At 44.2% G+C, this 26,319-nt stretch overlaps 2 protein-coding genes across 2 annotated transcripts in view; one reads left to right on the top strand and one right to left on the bottom strand.

Annotated features, from left to right (window-relative positions):
• The window catches only part of caly (calcyon neuron-specific vesicular protein), a 6,474-nt gene extending 4,685 nt beyond the window's left edge, over window positions 1-1,789 (bottom strand). The window contains exon 1 of the mRNA XM_056587289.1: window positions 1,670-1,789. The gene's annotated coding sequence lies outside the window, so the exon portion shown is untranslated. The remainder of the gene's footprint in view (window positions 1-1,669) is intronic.
• An 11,483-nt stretch (window positions 1,790-13,272) lies between these two features.
• Window positions 13,273-18,120, top strand: cxcl18b (chemokine (C-X-C motif) ligand 18b). Its single transcript, XM_056585677.1, has 5 exons — window positions 13,273-13,299; window positions 16,450-16,758; window positions 16,985-17,102; window positions 17,244-17,336; window positions 17,664-18,120. Exons 2-5 carry the CDS (start codon window positions 16,686-16,688, stop codon window positions 17,755-17,757), a joined length of 378 nt encoding a protein of 125 aa, XP_056441652.1. The 5' UTR covers window positions 13,273-13,299; window positions 16,450-16,685; the 3' UTR covers window positions 17,758-18,120.
• Window positions 18,121-26,319: the final 8,199 nt, after the last annotated feature.

Raw genomic sequence — 26,319 nt, 5'->3', positions numbered from 1 at the left:
GGCGGGAGGAGCGGGTTGTTTGGATGATAACAACACAGTTTGACTAAAAAAAGATACCATCTGTGGCAGTTATTTACCAACAATAATTCTGTATGTGCCACGGACAGCATGTCTCTGTTGGAGTATTATGACAGTGTTGCTAAGGTTTCCCATCTGGTAACCACTAACCCACACAAAGACAGTCTCTCTCTTTCTATTTAGTTGTGTTCTGCGACCAGTCGTTAGGTAAACCCGAACATCCCTCCGGCATGCACTCCTTCCATCCGTACGCTCTCTCTTCATGATCTAAGAAACCTACCCTTTGTGGGACCGTTGCTTCTCCGCTGATAACATTTATATTCCCTGCTCCACAATCAATCACATCCCCCCTTTGTGGAGGATGAGGAGTAGGAGGAGGTGCTGGCGGAGGGGCTGGTGGCGGTGGTGGCGGTGGGGGGGCGTAGCCCATTCACACAACCCAATGACATAATGCAATACAGTCCCACCTTCTCTATCACAAGCCTCGAGGTGCCTATCAAGGCTGTGACTCACACGAGGTGGGATGTACACCGGGGGGGGGACAAAGGGGGGTTTAAACACACCACAACGGGCACAGAGCACCTTGATTCAAATGGAGGAATAAATAAATGCAAACATGGTTGTTTATAGAAAATAGCTTTGGATCTGCACATCACCGGCGCAGATTGAGAAGGTAAACGTGTTCTTGCTAGGAAGGGAGGGGGAGGGGGGAGGTTTTCATGAGGTGAAATCTCCAGGATGCTTTCCAGCGTCCTCACTGTCTACGTGAGGGGGCGGCTAAAGTGGTCATTTGTGCAGACGAGCGTTTTCAGCCCTACAGTATGAGCTGCCAGATGATTCATTCTCTTCCTGTTCTGTTGAGGACAGGTGAGCAGTGGGCTGTACGGTGTTAAATATATCCTCCTCTGGCCGACAGCAGCAATTTAACCCTTGTCTCATTAACTTCACATCAATGATATAGGCCACATATTTTTCAGTATCGGAGATTTAGCTTAGATCTTGCGTGCATGTGCCTGTGCCTTTGGATTCTTTACGATCCGCTCTCCATTCACATCCAAACTTTGGTGCATTGGAGAGCGCTGCGACAAGGCACGAAAGACTGAACATGTTCGACAATTCACACACACACAACTAAATAGGATCTCGTCGTGCACTATTTCCCTTATTTCACAACCGCTAATGATCGATAAGGACCCATTTTCCATTAAACTACACATTTGACAATGAATGGCTCGTATTTTGCACACAGACGCATCGCTGCTGGAACTCGTCATAAATGCCATTCATCACATATGGACTCATGGCTGTTTCATAAGAAATGCAGACCTCTGTGTTGTTGTGGTATTCCGCGATGAATTCTAAACCGCAAAGCTAATATTGTGCATAAGACCGGTCCATGTGTGTGTAAGGTAATAAGCCAACCAATTGGGGTATTCGCTATTAACGACCGCCGCTGAATAGGCTACTGATTGACGATTTTTTTATTTTTTTATTATCACGGTAATCATTTGCATCATGACAATTCATTCTAAACCTACAGCCTCACGACATGCACCGTCCTCTGTTACATCCCAAAAAACGGACGCCTATGGCTGGGTTATAAACGAAGACGAATCCGTCTGCATCATTAAAAAGGAGGATAACTACTCACTGTGTTCTGCTGTGTTAGCCAATAGATTGGCCTCCTCCGCGGATGCTGAGCAGCCTGTTACCACCGGTTACCGTGGAGATGTGTGATTCACGGCTGGGCTGCGCATGTCATCCGGTACCCGTTTGGTCCCCGCGGAGGAAATGGCAACGCGGATAAATGCGCATCTATGCAACGCGCGTCATGTTCACAGTTGTGCGTAAAATACGATCGATCTCGTTGATGCATCATATTCATGCATAAATAATTTTTTATGTATCGATTGAAAATGTATGACAATGTAAAGAAAAATAATAATTCACATTCATTCTGTAATAGGCTACACATAACACTGCACTCCATTTAATGGTGAGGGTCTCATCTATTTTAAAAGGACACAGAAACATCTGTGAGCTATTAGAATGAACATAGGCTATGTTGATTCAGAAGCAAACCAGCGATGACTTTAATGGATTTATTTGAACCGATGAATTCTGGTAAAAAAATAAATAAAATGTCAGTTTATCTTGTGAAACATTGACTCTTTGATTCTTTAAAAACAAAATGGGAAAATAAGAGGATACATCCAAAAATAATATATTAACAGGATCATTTCGAGTCAGTTAACGGTACGTTGGGTTATTGACTCTTGACTAAAATGTTTCTGGCTGTGACACACAATACTGGAGAGATGGAGCAGCTGTTTGTGGAAATCTTCCTTTCTGAGAGCTTTGTGATCCATAGCAATAACAATTCATCGCCCTCAATACAGGTCATAGGTTATGCAGATGCTGTGCCTATGCAGCCTGTGTGTGTGTGTGTGTGTGTGTGTGTGTGTGTGTGTGTGTGTGTGTGTGTGTGTGTGTGTGTGTGTGTGTGTGTGTGTGTGTGTGTGTGTGTGTGTGTGTGTGTGTGTGTGTGTGTGTGTGTGTGTGTGTGTGTGTGTGTGTGTGTGTGCGCCTATATGTGTGTGTGTGTGTGTGTGTGTGTGTATGTGTGTGTAGGGTATGTTTTATTTGGAAGGAAAGAGAGGACAAACGAGGACAGGAAGGGAAATAAAAAAGGTGTAGGAGGCTGTTATGACACATTCTTACATGATGCTGTGGATGTAACTGTTTTGTTGTTGAATCCAGATAGGGTGAGGGTGCAGGGTCTGTCTGTGCATGAGTAACGTGTATGAATATTACAAATCAGGGAAATAACATTCAAAGGATAATCAGTTGGATTGCGTTGCGTAAAGGAGACAGAAGTCTTTGTTGTGTGTGTGTGTGTGTGTGTGTGTGTGTGTGTGTGTGTGTGTGTGTGTGTGTGTGTGTGTGTGTGTGTGTGTGTGTGTGTGTGTGTGTGTGTGTGTGTGTGTGAGATTGCATGTGTGTGTGCTTGGAGGGGGGGGGGGGATGTTTGTGCGTGTGTCTGTGTGTGTGCATGTTTGCTCACGCGTATGTGTATGTGTCCGTGCGTCTGTATGTTTGTGTGTGTGCGTGTGTGTGTCTGTGACTATGTGTGTGTGTGTGTGTGTGTGTGTGTGTGTGTGTGTGTGTGTGTGTGTGTGTGTGTGTGTGTGTGTGTGTGTGCGTGCGTCTGCCTGTGTCTGTATGATCATGTGTGCGGGGTTGTGAGTGTGTGTGTGTGTGTGTGTGTGTGTGTGTGTGTGTGTGTGTGTGTGTGCGTGCGTGTGCGTGTGTGTGTGTGTGTGTGTGTGTGTGTGTGTGTGTGTGTGTGTGTGTGTGTGTGTGTGTGCGTGGGAGACAATGAAAGGGAGCCCTGACGTGCTGTAGGAGCTGCGGCGGCAGAGGCAGCGAGGCCGTCCTCAGAGTGGACTAAACCTTTTCAGTGGCGGCGGGACCCATGCTGCTCCCCTCTTTGAATAGTACGCCCCACTGTATGAATTCATTATGTCCTCACGGGGGCCACCGCCAGCACCCCCCCTCCCTCAGCACCCCCCACCCCCTCGGGGCCTTCCTTACCCCCACCCCTGTGAAGCATTCAATTGGCCCTACATTTATTATTTTGACCTTTTACTTTGTGCACAAGGAATGGGGGGGGGCGAGGGGGTGGGAGGGGGGGGTGGTGGCATCGGCCTCTTCTTCTTCTTCTTATGGGCGGGGGGGGGGGGGGATTCCTCCTCACAGCGTGAGAGGCAGACTGTGGGCACAACATGGCTTCTCCCCCCAGTCTGCCCACGGAGAGCAGGGGAGCTCAGATATAATGAAGCACTGGGAGTCAATTAGTCTCTTCTTGTTGCTTCTCCACACATGGAGAAAGAAGGGATTATAAAAATAACAGAGGACGTTAAGATGAGTATGTAGGAATAGCTTATAGGAATCAGGCTGGCAGGGGCTCAAGAGGTTAGAGCGGGGATGACTTGCGCCTGGAAGGTTGCTGGTTAGATTCCCCCTCGCTCATCCTAGGCGAGTGGTTAGGTGGCCCTGAGCAAGACTCCCAACACTAACTGCTCCCGACGAGCTGGTTGCTGCCTTGCGTGGCTGAGACCGCCGTTGTGAGTGAATGGGTGAATGTTCTTTGAAGCTCTTTAAGTGGCCACTGATTAGAAGCGCTGTAAAATGCAGTCCATTTACCATTTATAGAGGCACACTTGGTTGAAGAGGGAAATAATGAGGTGTAACAAGGTGAAAAAGATTTTTCCATCCATGGTGTTACTCCTTCAGCCTCTGAAGATTAGTCAGTGATGCTTTATTTTTGTTCCTTTTATTTCGGTATTACAGGTCACAGAGTTAATTTATATGCAAAACAAAGCTTCAGGCTAATGGTTTGTGTTGGTTTATGTGATATTATCTTTAATAGTTTTTAAATATTTTTTTTTGCCGTCTCTTTTTGACTACTACGTTTAATTGTACACATTATTATACTCCAATAAAGTTTAGTAATGGTGGGTCCAAATGGTAGGAATGTGTGGGGAAACAGCATGAGGCTGTAATGCTGGTGTTAGTAAAACAAGAAATAACAAGAAATTTGACAAAGAATGGACAGGATAGAGCTGAGTAATGAGAACTATATTTAAACTAATATCTCCAGGTTGGCTTACTCAACAATGCAACTGCTGGACCTCCATTGGATACACCGAAACCCTCTCTCCATTAACACACAACCAAATAATACACCAATTCATCCGTATACATTGTTGTATATATGTACAAATTACTAGGAATTTACAAGCTACAGTGTTTCCTGTCTCATGTGTCAAATGTAAAAATTAATACATTTCATAATTGTTAGATGGATACACAGATTGTAACATATTTTCCCATTATAATTTACCTCAGAAGAAGCAGGTGTGCTGACGCTGCATAATGGTGTGGAACATATAGTTTGCTGATTACTGACTTTTACTTTTTACAACATCATAACTTTATACAGGCCTACAGCCTAGAATGTGTTGTTTAGGCATGGGCCAGTAGCATGTTGTTTATGAGGCGCTATACAGCACATTGGGGGGAAAAAATCGCCAGTGCCGGCCGATGATATAGCTGACTGGAAACACGACTACTATCGTTTTTATGTCCTCAGTGTCGTTAGGTAACAATAGGCTAATTTATGTATTAATATTTATTATGAAATGGCTTTCAGTTTTCATTGACGGGGCATCCATATTTTTACTCCCTAACCAACTCTAAGAACACGTGGTTAGAGTGATAGGACGATGAAGGACTGAGTAGCCTACATTATGTTGGGCTTCCTACAAAATGAACCAGAGGACATAAAAAAAGATTGATTATATCGATTGTATAAATTGCAAACCTAACCTCAGGACGTCCTTAATTCGCCTTCAACAAGTTATTGAGGATGGAATGGGATGAACAGGGAACTCTAGCGGCTGTACAGTGAGGAACTCTGGCTCCACCTAGTGGTCCATGGTAAGAACTACGAACTGAAGGACGCTGTCAGGTTTTTATCTGGTTTTACCAGGTCATATCTAACTAGACATGATGAAAAACTTTAATTTAAAGATTTATATGTTGATATACTTCTTCAACACCAAATATGCTTCATATCTATATACTACACCTAATAATAAGCATTCACAAGAGGAAAGCACATAGGCCTACATCTGCGTTAAAGAAGATTGTACTTTATGGATCGATTGATTGACAGTGAACTTTGTAAGGTGTATCTATAAACTGTAATTAATTTACAAACAGTGTTTTCTTGAACGTACTCCTTTAATAACGTGTGGAAATTGTGTCGTTTACTATGGTTACTTGAATAATAGACCCACTTAATTAATTAAACATGCTTTGATCCAAGCTCAATGTAATGACTTGTGTTTTGAGTTAATAAATGACATTTTGAAAATTCACATTATTTAATATATTTAGGTTATTGTTTAACTTTAGCACTAAATACTGTTGCCAATAAATAGAGACCTAAGTATGAGCATAATAATTGTATGAAAACAAATAATGGCATAATAATGCCATTATAATGCCACATCACTTCAATTACAGGATGTGAAACACATATTTTTTAACATGATCATAGTACGTCCGGCCACCTAGTGTCTGAAAAATGTTGAGTCACCAACCAAACAGAATTTTTTTTTAGGATTTTTTGCTGAGGATTCAATAATTCTTCAAGAGAACCAATCCAAATTCTGTAAGAGTATAATATAACTTAATACAGTCAATGGAATTTAAAACCAATCTTTATTTTTAACAGACATTTAACGAGCTAATATTTTATCACTATCACATTACATCTCATATCTCCTACCATGAGATGGCAGTACTGATCTATCTATCTATCTATCTTTTTATCTCTCCGTCTCTCTCTCTCTCTCTCTCTCTCTCTCTCTCTCTCTCTCTCTCTCTCTCTCTCTCTCTCTCTCTCTCTCTCTCTATATATATATATATATATATATATATATATATATATATATATATATATATAACTATCTATCTTTTGAGCATCTATCTATCTGTCTGTCTGTAAGTCTATCTGTTTGTCAACAATCTATACGTCCCCCATCTCTCTATCTCTCACTTTCTATCGTTAAATCTGATACTCTCTTTATCTTTCTGTCTCTCTCTCTTTAGCTCTCTGGCTCTCTGTCTCTGTCTCTGTCTCTGTCTCTGTCTCTGTCTCTGTCTCTGTCTCTGTATCTGTCTCTCTCTCTCTGTCTCTCTCTGTCTCTCTCTCTCTCTCTCTCTCTCTCTCTCTCTCTCTCTCTCTCTCTCTCTCTCTCTCTCTCTCTCTCTCTCTCTCTCTTTCTCTCTCTCTCTCTCTCTCTCTCTCTCTCTCTCTCTTTCTGTACACCATTCTCAAGCCTAACTCGGCCAACTTTGACGTTATCCTATCTATATATGGTGGCATCTATTTGACTCCGGCCATAATCTGGGAGCTTATTAAAACTTGTCTTCAAACACCCTCCATGCTAACAAGATGCTGTGTTGAAATTCTGTTACTTGTGGCTATTATGAGTGAGCATCTAGCATAGCAATTTATTCTCATTAGCAAGAGATTATGTTTCCATGCATGAACGGCAGTGTTTACAATTTGATTTTATACTGTTGATAATGACAGCCTATGGTTCATGTTGCTTTTCTTAATTTGCCAAAGATAGATTTATAATTCAACATGGTATCCTAACTTGAATATAGTTTTAATTGTGCCAAAATGTATTTGTGTAGCCCATTGTATGGCAATAGTTTTGCCGAGACAAATTGTCTCTGCATTCTTGAATAAATGTGTTGTTAATTAAAGGTTTGTAATAACAAAAGTGAAACAAAAGTACTGTAGGAATCATTGAATGGCCATGATGCATCATCAAAGATTAAGGAAAACATGCTAAACTGAAATACTGGCTTTCCCGACAACAATTCTAAAGTCAGTATTGAAACATAACCTACCTTTGTTTTTGTTTTGGCCTGTCTGTTATAATTCCAATATCTTATCAGCTTTGGTTTATATTTAACCATCTACATTGGATTGGATCCGAGACAAATTAATGTTACATAATTACCTTTTAAACCATGAGTGGGACGTAGTGGTGAAAGGACGTGATACAACCTTTAATGACTTTTAAATGATTTTACGCGTACACTCAGCAGCGCAGGACTCTTTATTAAAAAAAGGTCCCACAGATCATGGTTTTTGGGTTAGGCTAGGAAGCTATACTTAGAAGAGTTCTCCAGGAAATTCAGGCTCTTCAATTAGTATGAAAGATAGACTATATTGAATTAATGACATCCATTGAGCTCATAAAAAAACAGCCTACCTCACGTTCGTCCTAAATCGATGAAAAAAATAAATAAGAGGAGAAGGACACCCTTTGCGTCAGCAGCCCCCAAAAAGCTTAGTCTTGACGAACTTGGAGTGAGAATATGTTGCACGTTTCTGTGTACACAATAAACAACCCATCTCAATATTTGATGCCAAAGCCTATACTGTATATTTGTTCACTAAAATAAATGCTGTTCTGCAGTCACATCCTCACCAGGGAAAGTAACATGTGAGAAACATATAGCCTAATTAGATTACTTATTATATTATACTCTATTCTACTATACTATTCTACTTAATAATCACAATCTAATATATATTTAACAACATCACGGCCTCATCATTGTCAGGATGACCATATAAGGACCGCAGCTCTTTCACCTGTTGAACTCAATGGTTCAACGGCACAGTGCACCGCGACCCAAATCCGCTCCCTTTTACTGGACGTACAGACGGCAAAGCCGTTCCCGACTGGGCGGGGTTGCTATAATTAGCTCTTCGAGTTAGACCTTTGATAATGCACTTTAAAGTAACTGATTTGCCCGGCTAATCCACGCGTACGTCGCCCCTTCCCGCTTCCACTTGACCGCCCCTTTCGCTGTGCGGCGGAGAGGAACCGACCGCACAAGGAGCGTTGACGTGTGAACAATAGAGAAAGGACGGAAACCGCTGGTCGTGAAGAACAGCCATGCATGCGGATGTTATTACTGGTGAGACTATGTGATGAACCAGGAATGAACAATACATTATATTATTTTTTATTATGTATCTTATTCTTTTTTATAGACTTTGGGGCAGAAGGGTTGTGTGCAGACTGTTTTAACGTGAGGTGTTTTCTTTTAGAAGAAATTAAATGAAAACCAAAACCATGTAGGCCTATTGGCTGTTTGCTGGTTGAACATTGACTCAGCCTTTGTTATCTTTAATAGTCAAGTCGAGGCAACGTTATTTGTATTGCAAATTCCGTGCACAAGGCAGCCTCGATGTGCTTGAAACATAACAACATGTAATACAATAAAATAAAACAGGATGCATGAAAGCCATTTGAGAAATGGGATTTAAAAACCATCAATAAAATACACATGACAACCGGATTAAAAGAACTGTATGAAAGATATTTGAATAAAACGAACAAGTTAAAATTGTAGCAGCTATTATAGTTCAGCAGAAAGCGAGATGAAGCCAAACATTTTTTACCTTGATTTAAACAAAGTCAGGGTTCAATCCACCGTCAATTATCTGCGTCCTTCCTTTGACACGCCCTACAACCTATCTCCTGATGTGACCGTGTCACTCTCTCCTGCAGCTGCTGTCCTCCCAAGGGTAGAATGTGGGCCACACGCCTCCTAACCCGAGTGGACTGCCTACCAACCATCGACGAGATGCCCGAAGCCCCCAGAGACTCCGACGACAGCGGAGCGGAAGACTCCCGCCCGCACACAACTGAGGACTACGTGGACTCCATCAGAGCGCTGTCCCAGCCCGCATCCTACCCTCGCCACGGCCCCCTGGGGCGCCGCAGGAGGTGGAAGACGCGCTCGTCGACCGGCGCCAACCGAAGATGCCACGCCGTGTCGCCCCTGGCGACGACCCGCCCCGTGACCTACGACCCCGGCACGCCCGTCGTCCCGGGCGAGGTTTCGCTGGCGGCGGGCGGCGCCGGAGCTAACTGTGAGACGTGGCCGGGTCTTAATAAGGATCCGCTGGCCTGTTTGTTTGCACAGCCGCACGGCCACAGAGCTGGATTAGGCGGGACGCCACTGATGGAAATGCCAGGTTGAAAGCCGTCGCCGCCGCCACCGCCGGGCAGATTATCTTGTCGTGGAGGACCGCTTGTGGTTGGTTTACGAGTTGGCAGCTCACCGGAATCACGTTTGAGATCTCTGGCCTTGGAATTCTCACTGCTGATTTGTGATGAGCTAAATCAACAAAGTTTATGTTGAAGAGAGAACTATTTAATTTTTTCTTGGATCTCGACCAAAAAAGGGAAATTACCACAAGTGGACAGAAAGGAGTGGGGAGGGGATGGACGCCGTAAATGGACGCAGTAGGGCCTAATATAATGCTGTAAAAGGGACGCTGTGTAACTGTGAAACAATAGGCATTCATGTACAACTCACTTCATGTTCGGAAGTGTTCTGACAGTATTGTTTTTTCCCAGGAAAATGTCCTGTGACGTATGTACAAGTACAATAATGTTGTGTAGGCCTAATGATTATAAAATCATGTTTGCAGTTAAACTTGAACACACTTAAAGAAACATATAGTAGTGACTTTCAATCAAAGTATGTCGTGGCAATTTATTGCCACGATACTATTGCATAGAGGACAGATGATATTGCGTAGAGGATAGATGACACTTTTAAATGCAAAAAAGTAGACAATAGTTGCAGACAATTTGAACGTATGCATACCCTATTCTCCTCTCTACCAGAGTGAGCCCAGAATATAGTTTCACAGACCTATTTAAACAGTTTCACCCCCTCTCTGCCATGCAATTTACACTGATAAAATCAGGGAAATGTTTAGAGTTTCCTGTGTTCTCATCAAGCAGAGGGATCCATAAAGGGGTCCCTGCTCCCTTTTGACCGGTGTACCCCAGGCACAAAGGTCAACGTCAGTTAACACTAGGAACAGGTGGGGTGGCTAGACAATGAATGGAATAGAAACAAAGCTTAAATTATTAAAAGTAAAGTAAAGGGTTTTTCCATCACAAGCAAACAACTGAAAAACAACCACTTCCAGTCACTTCGTGACTCATCTCAACTTTCTTATCCTATCCATATCGGAGTCTTATTACGTTGAAATAATGGTCCATTATTATTGCTTCATCGATGCCTCATCTACACAGATGCAGTGAGCGTCACAGCATTGCCTTGCGATTTACCTCAAGCTCTTGTCCGCCGTATATATCGGCAGTGTTGTCACTGAGAACTTTATTGAATTGCAATTAGGAACCCCCAAAAAAAGAGACACGGGGAGATTGCAACTGTTCTGTACGAATAAAAAAACATGTGAGCTGCGCTCGCAATAAAGTGCAATGTAAGAGTAATATAAAAATAGATTTAATTTCTATGATCCGATACTTTATATTGTTCTCATGTACCCAAAGACATCTCATCACATCTACACACATGGAACTCTGAGACTCTTTAAACATAAAAGTTTTTCATTAGAAGCTAAGACTGGGTCTCGCCAGTGAGGAAACAAGATAAAACAGGACACCACGAGATGCGATACCATCTGGAAACTCCCCACTCCCCAGTACGGACAGAAACATTATTATGCTTTCTATCAACAAAATAATAATGTTTGGTACGATGTCTACTACTTAAATTGCAGCTGACATATATTTGCTGTTATTGTGTTTGCGTTGCACTGCAACACCTGTTCCATGGGTCGAGCCTTGATCAGCTCTATTTTCCTGTTGTCTCAGTTGTCTGAACGTTGGCCAAACATTACGGAGCCGCACAACTGAAAATGAATCTGCATACAATGCATTTTTAGTGGCCAACTATTTGCCACTGAATTCAGGCCAAGATATTTGGGGACATCGTGGTTGTTAGGAATCTGAAATGGGAAATTGAGCAGGTCATCAGATAGGAAGGGGAAGGGACAGCGGGTAGGACCGTGAAAAGCCACACTGTGACAAGCCACATATATCTCGCGAATATTGCTTGATTCTTTGTCGAGACAGCCTACAAGCATTCAACCCCCGGAAATTCAGATTGAACCGCAAAATGTAGGAGAAAGTAAATGTTGCCGTTTGCGGACTCCCGGAGCTCTATAATATCACAGCCAAAAGATGTGCGTGCCACCAGATGATATTTTGAGGCCATAAACGATGGCGTTTCTGAAAGTACCCCGCCTAGAGTTACCAAATGAGCGAGTCGGTTTCGGCGCCCCCTCCTACGTAGGAAGGGGGCACAGTTGAATATTACCTCCCACTTCCCTACTCCCCTCCAATCAGAGCATAGTTATGATCTTTTGGACTAGCAGACGAGCAGCTCCGGCGGGGGGGAACTCGGCAACAGCCCTGCAGCTAAGCTCCGAGAGTAGAATCCCTTTCTCTGCCGGGATTGCAAAAAGGGATTGCACTCCCGCCGGGAGTCTCCCGGAGCTGAGCTGCCGAACTACTGCCGAGCTATTCCCGATGGTCTGGCCGCCGTCAAAGCCATCCGGCCGCCGGCGGCAGTCCGGCAACTCCGGTGGTGTACTCCGGGAGCTGAACTGTGGCCGAAGCTTTCCGGCTGCTCCGGTGGGTGTACTCCGGGAGCTGAACTGCTGCCGAAGCTGGCAGGTCCGGCGGGGGTAGGTCTCGTGGCAGTCCGGCAGATCCGGCGCGGGGAGCTCGGCGGCAAGTCCGGCAGCTCAGCTCCCGGAGTACAATCACTTTCTCCTTCATGTCGAGGTTCATGGACTTCAGAGAGTCAAGGCCAAAGTTCCTTTCGCCCAATTCCTCTCAACCATGGCCGAGATATCCCCCACTACAAGTCTTTACTTGTTGTGGAGGTGCGTCAGACACAGTTTTTAGGATTCATATATCATCCGAGGCGCACATAGTTTTTGGCTGTGATATTAGATATAAGTAAGGGATAATGCCCGACGAGGTGTCCATTATCAGGAATTAATGGACGACGTGGAGGCGTGAACCGTCCGACGCGAAGCGGAGGACGGTTGCCTCCTCGAAGTCCATTAATTCCTGATAATGGACACCTCGAAGGGCATTATCCCGCTTATACCACGGTCACTTACCAACGGTGACCAAATTAAGACCATTAATTTCTATTTTCATGCGTTTTACAATCTGAATATAAAGTTTTCCACAAAACATACATTTGTTTCCCTGGTTACGCCTGAGGGTCCGTCTAATACCCGGAACCACCATTACACGCCCGTTGGGTTCTCATGCAACGGAAACGTTGTTCACTCCTCCAGTAATTAGGACGGACCATAGCTACGACTTTAGAACGGGAGGTAGCGGGAGGTATTATAGTCCGCTGAGCTTTGTTTTGTTTCCCGTTGCTATGGTTACTACTATTTTAGAGACGATACGCCAGCTAGCGCGTTAATTTAGTACGGTAAACAGACAATTTGACGGAACTACTTGTCCGGGTGTCCGTATATCAGGAGTTAATGCACACCCTGCATCCAATCAGAATCGAGTATTCCCGCAGACCGTGGTATAATATTATATAAATACCTACATATAATATTATTATTATTATATTATATTATATTATATGATATAGATATAGAGCTCCAGGAGTCCGCAAACAGCAACAATCCCTTCTCCTCCATGCTGTGGTTCAGTCTGACAGCTCATTGGTCAATTGGCAGCAGCTCATTTGCATTAAAGCTACAGACACCGGAAGCAGCGCATTCTGAAGGGACTGAAACAGAGGGGAAAAGCGGTAGGCGAGATTCCTTTTCCTAAAAGCTATTTCCACCAAACAGCATCAAAAACATGTTTTCTAGAACTGAAATATTATGTTTACTTTAATATGTCTCCTTTAAAACACATGTTCAGATTCATGAATACAATGCATGAGAGTCCTATGAACGCACACACACTGGCACACAGACACACAAACCCCAATTCTTCCGCCACGGGGTACTAGTGTAGTCACTCTTCCATGGGACTGACTCTTCCCCCAGCCGCGTTCCTCGACGCGGGTCGAGAAACAGCTGCACTGCATGTCTTCCCGGTATACGATACACACACATAACCACACTCACGCACACACACACATACACACACACACACTCCCACACACACATAAACACCGACCCACATGCACATGAACACACCCACACACACAACACACAGACACTACCACACCAACCGGAGATATGACGGACGGGCTTGAGCAGAGGGTTGGGTCATTAGTCACGTCCTTTACAGTGAGGTCTCAGCGGCTGCTGGGCCTCTGGTTGAGTGCTGTTTGTGTCTCTGGGCCTGGACCTGTACTGAAAGCCTCTAGTCAGAGAGAACCCATACCAGAACCGTTGTGCAACATGACTCAAAGTCTATATCCTGTTTTTAGGTGCTGTGCTATGAGTTGTTACCAGTAAGATTGACTGGATTCTATGGTTTGACCGTAAAGATGACACATTAGAAAGCACCGCTTTTTCATTCTTTGAAAATATTCCTCTACCCGCCCAATCGGTACTTCACATGAATATATAATATATATGTATATATTAGTGCTGTCAGTTAAACGCGTTAATAACGGCGTTAACGCAAACCAATTTTAACGGCGTTAATTAGTTTACCGCGCAATTAACGCACATTTTAAAGCAGTAGCCTGACTGCTATGTTCAAGGCAGTATGTTTGTATGTTCATCGTTTAATTGCACTATAGGCTTTTTTGTATCGTCCTGTTTTGATCAGTAAATGTTGTTATCAATAAAAAAAACATTTGCACAAGGCAAGCCGATGCACTTCTCCATGTTGATAGAGCATTAAAATGAGAAATATTAAGGGGACGAAGAAATGTTGGGATATACAGCATAGCATTTTTTTTCGTGAGTTAACTATGACATTAATGCGATTAATCGCGATTAAATATTTTAATCGCTTCACAGCACTAGTATATATATACCACCACAAAGTATGCTGTGAAGTCCCAATAGGCACTGTGGTGGGAATTTTGCAACACGTCAATCGTTTCTGTATAAACTGTTAAAGAGTAATGGGTCATCTGAACTTAAAGCAATGAGGCTAATATATTTGAGTAATAAACTTACAATAACATTGAACAAACATTGAACAAGCATACAATAATCCAAGGCCTCACCATAATCCGAGGCCTCAGATGGTAATTCGCCCTGCGTCTCTCTAAGCTCCGCGAGGAGAAGTCCAATGCATTGGCAAAAGCAAGGACTTCTTATAGAGTGGCAGAGGTCTCAGAAATGCTGAGAACAGCTCTACTCCCCACATCATGTGTGATGGAAAAATCCATCAGGTTGTTTCTCCTTCCTCATGTAAACTTTGTCTCCTATTCCTTTAACCTTTGTGCCTGGCGTAAACCGGTCACAAGAAGGCTTCTTCTTGATGAGAACACAACATTATTTGATTTGATCATGGACAATTGAATGTGGAGTCTCATCCGTCCTAGACGCAACATCTCTTACAGAAATTGCCACGACAGATGTCACAAAGGAGGAGACGTAGTGGTGCCTTCTCAGTTGGACCCTTTGACCTTTGACCACCCCAAGGGTGTCAGGGAAAAGGCACAATCAACAAATGGCAGTTAGAGAAACGGAATGTGAAAATATAATTTACTCATAACAGCAATTCACATGTGTGTATGTATATATGTATATATGTATATATATATATATATATATATAGCTAATGATAAGTGCTCTCCAAGGCCACTGCTTTATTCTTCTTCTTATAAGTATCATTTTATAAACATCATTACATTTTAAGTTGAACATGAATTCAGTGCTTTGCACAAAAAGGAAAAAAAACAGTGTAATTAGGACACATTCCAAAGTCAACTATTGTGAAATATATTGATTGCGCTGTGGGTGCTGGGCCCATCCAGTCATAGCAACAGAAACATTCCTCCCATAATGACTCATTCACCAAGAAACACGAATAAAGATTTATTTCGAATGATAACATAAGAGTCTAACGTAAAGTATTTGGCGTAAGCCCCGTCACGGATCCAGGGCGACGTGTGGACTCGGCAAATCCTGCCAGGACTAGCAGGGGCATAGCCTTCCCCTGGACCGGTAGACTGGGGCAGACCCGGTGGTGGTGCGGTGGAAGGGGGGGGCTTCGAACGAAATACCTATGCAGCAAAGAAAGTGCGTTAGACTTCTCTTTCTAAAGCAGGTGTAGGCAGGTGATTGGTGATTGGCAAATGTGAGTTTGAGTCCTCCTGGTAGAACTTGCGCTAAAGTTTACATATCTCCCATGGTGCCTTGCCTCGCAGCCAGCAGGCCCTGGCTCTGACCCCTGGCGGGAGGCGACCTCTTTGCGTGGAGTCTGTCTGTATTCTGCCCGTGTCCCTGTGGGTTTCCTCTGTGTGCTCAGGTTTCCATCGCACACCATAAAGACCATAGAGACATACATGTTGGGTTTATACTCCTGCGTGTGCAGTAAAAAAAAAAGGCTGCCCCATAAAGCCCAAAGAGACATACATGTTGGGTTAATACTCCTGCTTTTCACAGCCTGCACTATAAATACCATAGAGACATACATGTTGGTTTCATACCCCAGCCTGTGCACTCGACCGAGGCGCAAGCAGTATAAAAGGCTGCCTACTGACCCTAGTGATGCAGCTGTATTTTCTTGTGTACTTGATAATCATAAAGAATATTCTTCTATTAGCGCTAAAAACATCAAGGCTCAGCCTAATCAAGCCTATCTTTATGCTGATTATTGTTTCCGGTGGAACGGTATAGCTGATAACAAATCTGTTACAAGAACTTACGCATATAGAAAGTGTATTTATTTAGTGAGGCAAAGTCATCCAATAACCAGGAACTCATTTGCCTGTGTCCTGCTTTCGTTTTCCCAATATCCCCCCTCCTCTCTCCCCTCTCAGAGCAGAGCGCACACAAGGATATCTCCGGTGGAGAATGGAAATTTCACAATAGCTCTTCTGGGAAATTCTCAGAATGTGGGAAAACCCACACACGAGTCTCTATAAAAAGGGGAGGCAGCACTCAGAGACTTTCACTTTTCTCCTCCCAGCGACTTGCACTTCAGACCTGAGGAGCTTCCACTCTTTCAAGGAACTTCCTTCAGTCTTTAACCCACACATTAGCCTGTGTTTGTAAGATGGCTTTCTCACTGAAACACCTCATCCTTCTGCTGGTTGCTGCGGTCGCTGTTTGCATCAAACTTAACGACGGTAAGCTTGAGTTCGACAACTTATAATGGCTTTGGTTTGTGCTGCCCTGCTGAAACTGTAGAAGGCAAGCTACCATTTTACAGTGTCGTCGGGTTTTCCATGTTGCTACATGGTGTTGCATAGTTAACTTGTTGAGGTTGGCTTAGGGAATGCATAATGCATAGAATCTGCATAAGCAAAGTGTGTTTGTTTTTACAATAAGTTTCTTTACGTCTTTACCCCGCAGCCCAGTACATTCCTTCAGCCAGGTGTCTCTGTCACAATACCGTCAGGAGGACTTCAGAAATCATCACAGATTTCCAGATTATCCAAAGAGGACCCAGCTGTGACACCACTGAAGTCATGTGAGTCAGACTCAACAGCCTATTTCTATAGAACTGGAATACCGTCACGTCTCTTTTACCTTACCTTGTGTTGGGTACACTGACTGCATCACATCTTACTCTGTGTGGATTTTGAACCTCTTTTTCCCCTTCCATCCTCAGTGTTACCATCGAGAACTCAAACAACAGCACAGTCGAGCTCTGTCTTAACACACAGGGCTTGCTAGCCAAGGCGTTCATCAAGTGCTGGAACAGGTACGGTATGACACTCCACAAGGACTCAAAGTCTCTGGCGTCTCTTTCAGAATTTGTTATTGGCAAATGAACACATTGTTGTAGTTTTTTTTCTTCCGTTTTGGAAACCACAGGAAAAGGGTTTTATTTATAACCAATAATACAGCCAATATCATTCAGTACACACTGCGTCATGTTTAACTTAGGGGACCTTGTCCTGATTATTCACTGAGTCGATTTCAACATCTGACTTACTGCAGGAACACACACACACATGTTCTCCATTAGCTACATCCTCTGGGCTAACTCTCCAAATTCTCTTCCTCTCTCTCCCACTCTGCTCGGCAGAATCAAGAAAGACGACAGCAAGAAGGTGACCTGCCTGAACAAGAGCAATATGAGAAGGGCCCCGGCAGCAAGGGTGACAGATATACACGCTTGACTGGGAATAGCCACTGGAGTGGACTCCCAGCAGTCACCATGATCACTGAAAGCCCACCACAGTCGATGAACTGTCCCCCCCCCCGAAAGGGTCGGAGGGGGGGGGGGTTATGAACCCAAAAGGATGAGCAGAATAATGAAGAACTGCTGGACAGCATGAAGAACAGAGGAATTATGAGGAGGCCTGGGAGCACTTTTGCACATGTGTATTCTAATTGTGTGTTTAATATTTAAAAGTATATTTACATGGTTAATATTTAACGGATATATTTATTGAGTTTTGTTGTTTATGTATTCAGTCAAATAAATGTTATTTTGATACAGACTCGATGTTTCCATCCTTTTTTGTTTGATCCCCTGTCCTTGAATCAAACAGTGACGGTGTTGTTCGGACAACTCTGTTAAACATTATTGCTTCCCCTGATAAGGTCATCCATGCTTTGCTCAGTGTGTATAATCCCAATCTGCACAGACAACTATAAACAAACACGCTTATAATGGTACTCACTGGTGGAAGGTTATTGTTGTAAGCTTGCCAATGACAATGCATTCGATGGGGGGGGGGGGGGGGGGGGGGGGTGTTAACAATAATATGGCCCCCCAAAACGCCAGATGTGCACAGCTGTGTCTTAACAGCTGCAGGGAGGATAGGAGCCTCTCAAATCCCTAGCTTGTAAATAATGACGTACAGCTCCCTTTTGACTTGTTCCAGACTTCCCATACTGGGTTTCTTCAGAGACTTCAGTGCTCGGAAGGAGTCAAACCTTAAAAAAATCCCAATGGGTTGCAACATCTTCTTTAAATAGCCACTTGGACAAAGAAAGTGGTCAGCACAATGAAACCCACTAATGCATCAGATCTGCGTGTCTCTTTTTCTGTGCCAGGTCTGGTTTGCGTGTGGGTATTGATCCGGTTGATTATGTAGATACAAACTAGGGTGTTTTGCGGTCCGTCTAAAGGCACGGCACACCGGGTCTTTCTGTCAATTGCGGTGAAAATGCTGAGGTGTAAGCTGGGTATTGATGGACGGCTTCCAGCGGTGGGCGCCTTCTCTCAGGTGTTCAGCTTAGCCAAACGTGTCTTGATTTCTGACCGTTTTCTCTGCTGGGGAGATAAACATTGCCTGAGAATATCAGAAGTATCTGCAGTCACTCGAGGGAAATCAGAGAAGGGGTTCTGGTCCGGGTCGGAGTGCGGTGTACAGAGTGTGGGAGAAAATAGATCCTCGATATAGTCTCCACTGAGGCCGAGCTTCAAGCTGCTGTCTTCACATGCACACACATATATATGGACACACACACACACACACACACACACACACACACACACACACACACACACACACACACACACACACACACACGTTAACACACATGCAATGCACACACACACACACACACACACACACACACACACACACACACACACACACACACACACACACACACACACACACACACACACACACACAGACACACACACACACACACACACACAGACACACACACACACACACACACACACACACAAACACACACACACACACACACACACACACACACACACACACACACACACACACACACACACAGAGACACACACACACACACACACACACACACACACACACACACACACACACACACACACACACACACAAATGCAGGCGGGGTCACGCACACACGCACACACATGCACGCATACACACATGCATGAGAGACATGCATCATCCTGCACACATATGCACATATTCGCACTCCACACACACATATCTCTAAAGACACGTAAGTAAGTAAAACTAAAACGGCACCACAAACGGTGCAATGAAGGATAATCACTTAGTCATTTCCAAGGCCAAATTGTTTAGCCTCAGTGGTTCAAAAATGTACACAGAAAGAACCAACATACTCTCTTTTTTTTATCTGTCCCCCACATAAGATACACACACACACACACACAGAGAGATGGATGTTTGGGGCAAAGTCATCGTGGGAAACAGCAGAAACAAAGCAAACCAAACAAGTACAACAGCCGATCTGAATCCACTATGTTGCGAAACATCCCAGCATGGATGAATTAAGTGACCTTAGCACGCTTCTTCTCCCAAACCTCCCTGTGCATATTTATCTAATGATGAGCACAAACAGAGGACCTCTAGTTAGAGCCTGGAGATGGGTCACTCTGCGGGACTCTTGGTCAATATGCAGAATAGGCAACTTCAGTCTGTACACGCACCAGGGAAAAGCCTTGTTAGATTGGGATCCATAGACTGTTAGGGTCTGTGTTCCTCCTCCAAGTCATCAAAGAGGTCTCACCCACTCTCTCCTTCATAACTCGCCTGGGTCTGGCTTAAATCACAACACAAGTGATATGTGTCACACTTGTTTTTTTTCTCTGCCTCTGTATTTTATTGATCAATAACCCTGTCAGTCGTATACCAGCTGTTCCAGTTGCCGCCGCCGTCGCCGCTGCTTGTGCGCTTCAAACACACTTGTGTTGGCTGTCAAACAGGTTGGGGAGTATCATTGCCGCCGCCCACAGCAGCAAGCAAGCAAGCAACAGCGACATCAAACCCCCTCATCAACCTATACCATCCCAGTGCTTATCAAAAGGCTTGTATTAAAAGGCTGCGTTTCATGTGTGCACAATTGCTACTAATAATCTGCCAGGCGCTTTGTAAAAGGCTGCGACAGCCACGTACATTTTTAAACATCCGGTGCCAAGCATTCCTGAGAGAGGGAAAGCTCTTGAATGTGCATCTCCATGGTACCACGCATGGTTCCTTGTGGCTTTGAAGAGTATATTTAACTTTGTTTCAAAAAAAGAATTAAATAAAGCATGGCGAAGGAAGAGAAAAAAGACGACAGAGGAGCAATATTCTCCGCTATAATATGTTATGTACACCACTGGCTTTAATGCAGTCCGACCCTGCCCCAAGCGGTGAATCACATATTCCCTAAAACAATCATAGAAATAAATATTAATAAAATACAAACAAATACGTCCTGATACTTTATTGATATGCATTGGGAAACACCCAGAATGGAGTGCTGTTGATGCGGCTCTCAAAGACAGAGTAAATGTGAAAATTGGCCAACATGTTTTGGCGGCGTGCAATATTGATGGGGCCACTCCAACATGCACTTTCATATGTCTTTGTTCTCCGAGCCCCGGCCTGGCGCGCTCACAACGGCCACCGGTTCAAAAGAGCCCCCCTTTCTGCAGTCGGAGGCAACGTGGGAGGACAGACAAGAAGCGCTTCCATTGAAAAGTAATGAAAGCAATGTTTTTGTGTTGCTGCTGCACTCCTGCAGCTACCCAGGGCTCCGAAATAGCATTTCGTATTTTTGTCTTCATTTCTTTGACTGGAGTTTCAGCCTGCATGCAGATATTTTTTAAGAGTAAGTATCATCCACCCGATCCAATATGATATGTGTTTATCATGGCAGGATGAAACGGATTGGAATCAGCCCACAACTGAAACACTGGAGCACAGCTAAAACCGAAAATGTAATCTGTTGTAGATTTGTGAGTTGTGCAGAGAGAGAGAGAGAGAGAACGGAAAAGAGCAGAGAAGAGCAGAGAAGCGCCAGATTTTGAAACTAAACAACCAGATTTTGAACCTAAGCAACCAAAAAAGGCCCTCCTTCTCTGCTTTCTCCCTCAGTACTTTCTCTACCATTGGGAAGTGTTGCAATCCACTTTAACTGTGATTGACCGGCAAGATGGAATCCCTACCAGTCAGGGAAGAGATGGCCTGATTGTTCAGAAGCTAGCCAAAAGGGATCCCAATTCGAATTGGCTCCGACAGAGGCTGTGCCCAGTCAACTCAAACAAATATTCTCACAGCACATTTCACTCTCTCCCAGCTGATTGATAGCCATTAGGTTTCTAACAATAAACCTCAAATGATCTCTCTTCAATCTGCATGTAGGCCGGTCCAACATGCGGCCCTCCCCTCCCTCCAGCACCGCCAAGGTAACGGTCTCCAGGGCAACGGCAAACACCTCAGTGATCACATCAGGGTTCCAGTGACAAAGACAAACGCAGCATCATCAAAGAGCTTTTGTTGTCATGGGAACATATGGCACTCCGCTGTTCTTATTTGGATTTGTATATCGCTTTTGAAATGAAGTTAGCTGATGTTGATAAACGGTATGTTGTGGGCGTGTCGCAGACAGATTGCGTGGTGGAGGAGGACATCCTTCTCTTCCAAACACCACACTTAAGCTATTTTTACGATTTTTTTGTTCTTTAGGGGGTTTAAGTACGGCTGTGTGTGTGTGTCGGGGGGGGGGGGGGGTGGGGTGTGCTTGTGTGTGTGTGTGTGTGTGTGTTTGGGGGGTTGCTTGTGTGTGTGTGTGTGGGTGTCTGTGTGTGGGTGTGCTTGTGTGTGTGTGTGTGTGTGTGTGTGTGTTTGTGCTTGTGTGTGTGGGTGTGTGTGTTTGTGTGTTTGTGCGTGTGAGTGTGTGTTTGTGCATGTGTTTGTGTGTGTGTGTGTGTGTGGGTGGGCGTCACGTCTGCCCGATGCAAACGTTTATTTTCTTTGCATCATTGCCTCCCTACACTCCTTGGCTTATTCAGGGGATTATTTTGTGTTCATAAGTGTTTGTTTTTTTGTTTTTTCTCCATTCCTTGTTGTCCTCCATAGCTCCAGGCGTTAGGGACAGATGGACACTCTCACTCCTGTGGGGGGGGGGGGGGGGGGGGGGGGGGCTGTCAATCAAGGTGCTGGGTCAAGCAGCGCCATAAATAACCAATGGGGCTGCTAGCTACCTCAAACCCCACCACCTCACCCTACACCCTCCCCCCCCAACCCCTTTCCACTCTGCGGTTTAGGTGAAGGACTGTGGGTGTCCTGCTTCAGTCATATGGGCCCCATTCCCGCCCACAGTGCCGACATAGCACCACGCTTCAATTTATACTTTAAATGGGGGACTGCACACTGACCAGGAGAGAGAGAGAGAGAGAGAGAGAGAGAGAGAGAGAGAGAGAGAGAGAGAGAGAGAGAGAGAGAGAGAGAGAGAGAGAGAGACATAGAGAGAGAGAGAGAGAGAGAGAGAGAGAGAGAGAGAGAGAGAGAGAGAGAGAGACATAGAGAGAGAGACCGAGAGAGACCGAGAGAGACCGAGAGAGAGAGAGACCGAGAGAGACCAAGAGAGACCGAGAGAGATAGAGAGCGCAAATGAGAGAGAGGGAGAGAGAGAGAGAGAGAGAGAGAGAGAGAGAGTAAGAGAGAGAGAGAGAGAGAGAGAGAGAGAGAGAGACCGAGAGACCGAGAGACCGAGAGAGATGGAGAGCGCAAGTGAGAGAGAGGGAGAGAGAGAGAGAGAGAGAGAGAAAGTAAGACAGAGAGAGAGAGAGAAAGAGGGAGAGCAAAAGCGAGAGAGAGACCACAACGTCTCAATAGCTAGCGAGTAACCACCCACGTCTGCACCGGCCCGTAACTTCATGGCCTTGAACCGCAGCCATACACCAGCACGATAAATGACTTGAGTCACTTGGGATGCAGGGAAAAAAAATAATAAAAAAATACTGAGAAACTTTGCCTCAGCCCGCATGGGTAATCTTTATTGGCAGCGAATGCCGACAACAATAATACAATGCACACCCCACTAGTTTTTTACAATGATAATAAATCGGAGATATTGTTTTTAATCTGAGCGAAGATATGCACAGTACGTCAGCGACTACAACGGTAATAATCATATTTTCAGTTGTTTAGATTGGATTTGGTTCGACGGGCATCGTTGGGCCTGCTGTTGGGCGCAGGGGCCACGAGCCCAGCTTTTATTTACAGTGCGCTGGCATATGGAGAGTATGCTGCATGCGGGAGGAGAGTGGAGTCTACTTTGGGTCTGTCCTGAGGACGCTTTCTGGTCACTGGTTCAGGTCCCCTGCCACAGATGCCCTCTGTCAATGTGCCAAGCTGCAGGACATTTGCAGTTTAGATTCTGCATGAGAGAAAGACACACACACACACACACACACACACGCACACACACACACACACACACACGCACGCACGCACGCACGCACGCACGCACGCACGCACGCACGCACGCACACACACACACACACACACACACACACGCACACACAAGAAACAGAGGTACTCCTCTTTCATGAATTCATCATGTCGCTTCCTCTTTCCTGCTTTTCCCAAGCAGATAACACTCGACGATAAGGTTACTTTAATTGCCATCAAGTTGCAGTGATAAGCATCAACAAAAAGTTAATAAACAGTTCACTAATGGTTGATTCATAATTTACTAATGTTTATTTAGTGTTCATGTTAAAGAGGCAATGTTGGAGATTTATGCAAGTAAATGTCTCATAAGTCATAGCCAATGAGGGAACACAATGGTGATGAAGCCCACAGCCCACTGACGAAAGCCCTTGCATTTTCACTATTATGAATGATAGGAACTGTGACATTGTTGAATTTAACTCTTAATGCAAAAGATGACGCCCATGATAAGGATACAAAAATCATAGAGATTTCTACTGTAACTAAGGTTATTTAATAGAGTAACCTTAATTCTGACCCCTATGCTTCTGTAATATAATAATGCTTATTTCTGCATTAACAAATGTAAATTACTTATAAATACTGCACACACTCACACACACACACACACACACACACACACACACACACACACACACACACACACACACACACACACACACACACACACACACACACACACACACACACACACAAGCATGCATAATGCAACATGCACAGCACAACCAAGTACAAGTTGTAAACAATTACATTGTGCATCCAACGAAAGTAAAAATAATGTAGAAACATGCATGAAAAATAAATGTATGTAAAAAAATATTTACAAACATAAACACTGATTTACTCGCAGGGATTATTATTTTCCCCTCTCCCAATTCTCCTCCCTATTCTCCGGAGGCTTTCTCTGGAAAAATAATTAGCATGTTGTGCTGCCTGCCAAGATTAGGCTGCTAGGCAGTGAGGGGTGGAATGTGTTTTTACAATGTTGTGTTCACATTAACTTATCCTGCCATACACCACTTGCCTTACAAATAGATCAGTTGGTTTTTCCAATCTAGTTCTGATAATGTTTATAAATGTGGGGATGGTAGGCTATCATTGTTTTTGCAGCAGGTATAAAAGGTACAATCTAAAAACAGCAACCTGCATTTTTTTTCTGATGAGAATGATTCTCTGCAATAGCTAACCTTGACCTAAAGGGGGCAGCGCCACTCTGGTGTGACGCAGCAACATGATCAGCATGCACCGCAAAGACGCGCACCCTAAGTGTGTGTGACTGCTTAAATGTAGTCTCATTCGTGCCCACTGTACCCCTGGGTTAAAATGTTGAATTGAATAACCTTTTCGCTGCACTCCCATTGAAAGCGCATGGAGGAAGAAAAAAATAAGGAAAAACATAGATCCGTCACACTTTAAACAGTTTAGTGATGAGGGCAAAGATGAAGGAAAAGGTGTAAGACCCCATTTGTTCTTATCTAAAACATGTCATATCACATCAGGCGGTTAGTTATTCAGCCACGCAAGGCGTGCTCGCAGCTGTGATCTGCGGTCGCGACCCGTCCTCTGATTGATACGATTCCGTATCGGACATGTGGCTGACATTGAGGTATAAGCTGTAATGGTCTGACACTATGGCGGCTGTGTTTTGAGTCGCTTTAAGGGAAACTTTCTCTTTCTGTTTGTGTCAGTTTGGCTGCTGATGCGAGGCACAATGAAGGTAAAACCCGGAGATGGGGAGCCCAAAGCGATCCGACCCACAACGCCGTCTTCCTTGAAGCACCAGGTATGGGGTAGGGTGGGGAGTGGGGGAAGACAGCTTTGTCATGACGTCCATTGATTGTTTCAAGTCTGATTGAAATCATTTTAGTCTATGCTTCAATTTGATGACATGTTTCAAGCTAACAACAGTTATGGGTGGTTTCTTCTAAACATAGTTGGCATCACCATATACGGTTTTATGAGTTTGTAGATAAGTTAAAAACTACAAGGCCTCTTTGCCATTTCCGCCCAAGCCAAGACAGACCAAAGATTTACCTGGGTAAATGAAAACCTGTAGGCATGGCTTATTTACCATTCCGCCCATTTCTAATTTAAACTGAATTCTTAGCTGTGTTCGAGAGATGCTTCATGAGCTACCGCCAGAACGCAAGCTCGTTTAGCTTGTGTCTCTGTTACAAACGATATGTTGAACATTCAACACTCACCAAGTCATATAACGATGATACCACAAAGGATCAAATTAGTTTCTCATCGGTACACAGCTTTGTTATGACGTCGATTGATTGTTTCAAGTCCCATGATATTGGTCCATGCAACCCAAAATGAAGGGACACACCTTAGAGCCCGTTTCATTTTAGGTAGCGTGAAAACAAAATAATAATTCCCCACCCCCAGTAAATCCGTCAGCTAATCACAGTTAATTCGAAAGACAACGTGCATGGGACCAACAGCAGCACACTAAGTATATTAAATTATAATCTTCAATCAATAGTTTCACCTTTTACAAGAGTCTACTAAGACAGTGTTTGGTTT

The sequence above is a fragment of the Gadus chalcogrammus genome, chromosome 3 (genome assembly GCF_026213295.1).
Source record: "Gadus chalcogrammus isolate NIFS_2021 chromosome 3, NIFS_Gcha_1.0, whole genome shotgun sequence".
Lineage (NCBI taxonomy): Eukaryota > Metazoa > Chordata > Actinopteri > Gadiformes > Gadidae > Gadus > Gadus chalcogrammus.
Note: the sequence above shows the minus strand (reverse complement) of the source record. Positions and strands in the feature narration are given on the sequence as shown.

Excerpts from the sequence above, each read along its gene's own strand:
- cxcl18b (XM_056585677.1), top strand. The coding sequence starts at position 16,686 with ATGGCTTTCTCACTGAAACACCTCATCCTTCTGCTGGTTGCTGCGGTC. Across the intron at positions 16,759-16,984 it reads TTGCATCAAACTTAACGACG|CCCAGTACATTCCTTCAGCC; the intron begins GTAAGCTTGAGT and ends TTTACCCCGCAG. Across the intron at positions 17,337-17,663 it reads TTCATCAAGTGCTGGAACAG|AATCAAGAAAGACGACAGCA; the intron begins GTACGGTATGAC and ends TCTGCTCGGCAG.